At 37.6% G+C, this 3,222-nt stretch overlaps 1 protein-coding gene across 1 annotated transcript; it reads right to left on the bottom strand.

Moving 5' to 3' along the window:
• Positions 1-687: 687 nt before the first annotated feature.
• On the bottom strand, positions 688-2,361 carry LOC128553599 (uncharacterized). Its single transcript, XM_053534774.1, has one exon. The coding sequence runs from the start codon at positions 2,359-2,361 to the stop codon at positions 688-690; it is 1,674 nt and encodes a 557-aa protein (XP_053390749.1).
• Positions 2,362-3,222: the final 861 nt, after the last annotated feature.

Below are 3,222 nucleotides of genomic sequence, written 5' to 3' on the forward strand. Positions count from 1 at the left end.
GTTTCTTTCCTTCTCTCTTTCCCCTTATGCCTCCCCATCCCAACAAGAATTCTGTATTTCAGGCCTGTTACATTCAGGAATAATGTATACAGGGATTAGCAACGCCGCGAAATTTATTTATGCCCCTGTTACATTTCACTTATACATTGATCAATAAATTCATTTAAGTGCCATCTTCATAAAATAATAAGTATTAACGTTTTCAGAGAAATTCATATATACCATAAAAGTATAAGCGAGCGCCTTTAGTAAGAAGAGAAGAACATTTTGGTTTTTCATTTACGCAATTACCGTATGTTCTGATGCTTTTGCAATATTCAACAAAACAATGAAAACAGGTTAACTCTGATGAGACTTAATCTGTATATAATTAAGAGTTCTTTGATGCCTTTGGTTGCAAAATTTTGGAGATTGGAAAACAAACACTATGATAATGACGTGTTCATCTCAAGATCTTTTTTTCATTGTTGAATAAACAACATGGCTGTGTATGTAGAATAAGACCGATACCTAATATGGATAGATCCGAGTATATTTAAAGTATTAGTGTTAAGTTATTTCTTCATCAAACTGGTTTTAAGTCCGACTCGTAGTAAGAACAGACACCTTCGAAACATTCAGCACAACAAACGCAGCCAGAGCTACACATCGCGAAGTAAGTCAACCGCAGATAGAAACATACTATTTTCACTTTTCAAAACTGTAAATCTTTAACTGTTTTTCTCCTTTACATGTTACTGCCAGTCTTGTATTCTGGTCATTTAAGCTGATCCCGTAAGGATTTTTGATATTCCCGTTGCTTTCTGTGATGATATCCCTGATAAATACGCCGTTCTTATCAACCTGTTGAATACAGTTTCTAGATCTAGATACTATATAGATATTACTGTTGCAATCAGTTGACACCGACTTTGTTCCATATAAGTTCCTGTGCCTGTATGTAAACAAGATAGTACCGTTACTATCCACCGCATATATATTGTTACTTGAGAGGTATGAAATATACAGTACTTTATTGATACTATCAAAAGCAATGTTTGTTGATTCTCTGAGTGCTTCCTGAGCCGAATAGCATGGGTTCATAAGTCCTGCACCTGAGCCATCTAAATAAAATTTTTCCAAAGTTCCGCGACCATACTGGGACACATATAATTGTCTTTCAGCTCTGTTGTATGCTATCCCACCAAAGTGTGATTTAGAGTTAATTGTATTAATATGCTGAAAGTGTGTCTTACTAAGCTTCAAGATTTCTGGGTTCCTACAAAAAACAGCAAGCATTGACCCTTCAAGTGCTGCCATTTCACGAGCTTTATGAGGGCAGTTGTAAGTCGCTATACAATCCCCAGTTTCCGAATCGAACGATTTCAACAGCATTTCATCTTCCAGAGCAATTACAATATATTTCCCAATCCAGATACAAAACCGAGGAAACGATTGTCCATGCCCAACATCGATTTCCTTAATCAAAACAGGCTGACGTTTGTTGAGACCCGTGGGTCCCGGACATTGTGGAAGGTAAAGATTTTCAACAACTTCATCAGCACACATACAGTTGTATAACTGATCGAGCAACTCCTTTACAGGCATCTTTTCGATAACTTCAACTGTCTTATTGCTGGAACGAGTCTGTAATGTCCTTACTGAATCTTCCTTTTGCAGACAATCATCTTTCAATTTCTTCTTCACAAGGTAGGAATGGACATCTTGCCCAAATTTCGAGGCGAAATCAAGGGAATTCAGCGACCATTTTACGTCGTCTTTAACTTCTTTCAGACATGTCTGTTGTGAATTGCTCGCTTCAATTGTATCTTTACTACCCTTTGTCATTTTCGTCAATATTTCATTTTCTAGTTTTGCATAAGTTTCATCTATTTGAGCTTTGAACGTTTTAAGAATATTTTTCGTTTCTTCTACTGACTGTTCCGAACGTTCCACATACTTGTTTTCATGCTTCAGTAATATGTCTATATGTTTATCTATGTCAGTCAAACGTGTTTTAATACCAATTCCAGAGCTAGATTTCTTCGCCTTATCAGCAAGAGACACGACAAATTCACACTTTCTATGTGTTGCTATCGCGCACTGATTACAACATAATTCGTCATGGTTTTTGCAAAGATATTTCACTTGTTCCGACACGTGGTTTGGACATCTAGATGATTTTCTCATCTCTTCCAGGTTCCTTAGTTGTATTTTATTTTCTGCAATGTCAGATGTTCTATGGTCAGCGGAAGGAGTATATTTTAAATGATGTCGCCTACAGTCCTCGCACATTATTTCCAAACAATCTTGACAGTAAATAGTTGCTGTGACATTTGTCCCTTCTCTAAGGCATGGTTCACAAATGTTATATTCCGACATGTTGGACCGTCCTTTAATGCACGTTCTCCTAACTACACACGCAGATTTAAACCAAAATTTATAATTCCGTTGATCGATGTCAAACTACTAAGCACAAGCACTAGTTTCCGAAGGATAATCTCATCGACCGTGGTTACCGTAACTCTGCCTTAATTTGAAGTACAGCTACAAATCTAAACATACTGTTTTATTTCACACAATACTTGAACTGAACAATTTATAGATTTATAACCTGGTGTCGTATTTCCCGATCATTCGAATTTTGAATTGAGCCGCACCATGAGAAAACCAACATAGTGCGTTTGCGACCAACATGGATCCAGCCGAGCCTGCGCATCCGCGCAGTCTGGTCAGAATCCATGCTGTTCGCTAACAGTTTCTCTAACTCCAATAGGCTTTGAAAGCGAACAGCATGGATCCTGACCAGACTGCGCAGATCTGGATCCATGCTGGTCGCAAACGCACTATGTTGGTTTTCCCATGGCGCGGCTCAATTATTGACTTAGATAGGCGCTGTCATTCATTGCATTTTTTATTGTATAAAATTACACCGTCTCTATGTTCGGCAATCATTTATTAGATAAACACAGCGGACGTTATTAGCATGCACGAGATTTGAACAACCAACTTTACACCGCAAAGGAAGCATTTACATATATACATGAGAAATAGTCCTTTACGTAAGCTGCTGATTTTTAATAATAATATTTTTAGACATACTAGATTTCATTTTCAAAAGTGATGACACGTCACCTAAAAGTATGATTATATTAATGTGCTTTTTGCCTCGTTGGGGTGGGGGAAGGGGGGGGGGGAAGTAAGTTTTCATGTTCTTAAGAATAGATATTGTAGGCATAGTTC

This window comes from Mercenaria mercenaria, unplaced genomic scaffold (genome assembly GCF_021730395.1).
Source record: "Mercenaria mercenaria strain notata unplaced genomic scaffold, MADL_Memer_1 contig_4035, whole genome shotgun sequence".
Lineage (NCBI taxonomy): Eukaryota > Metazoa > Mollusca > Bivalvia > Venerida > Veneridae > Mercenaria > Mercenaria mercenaria.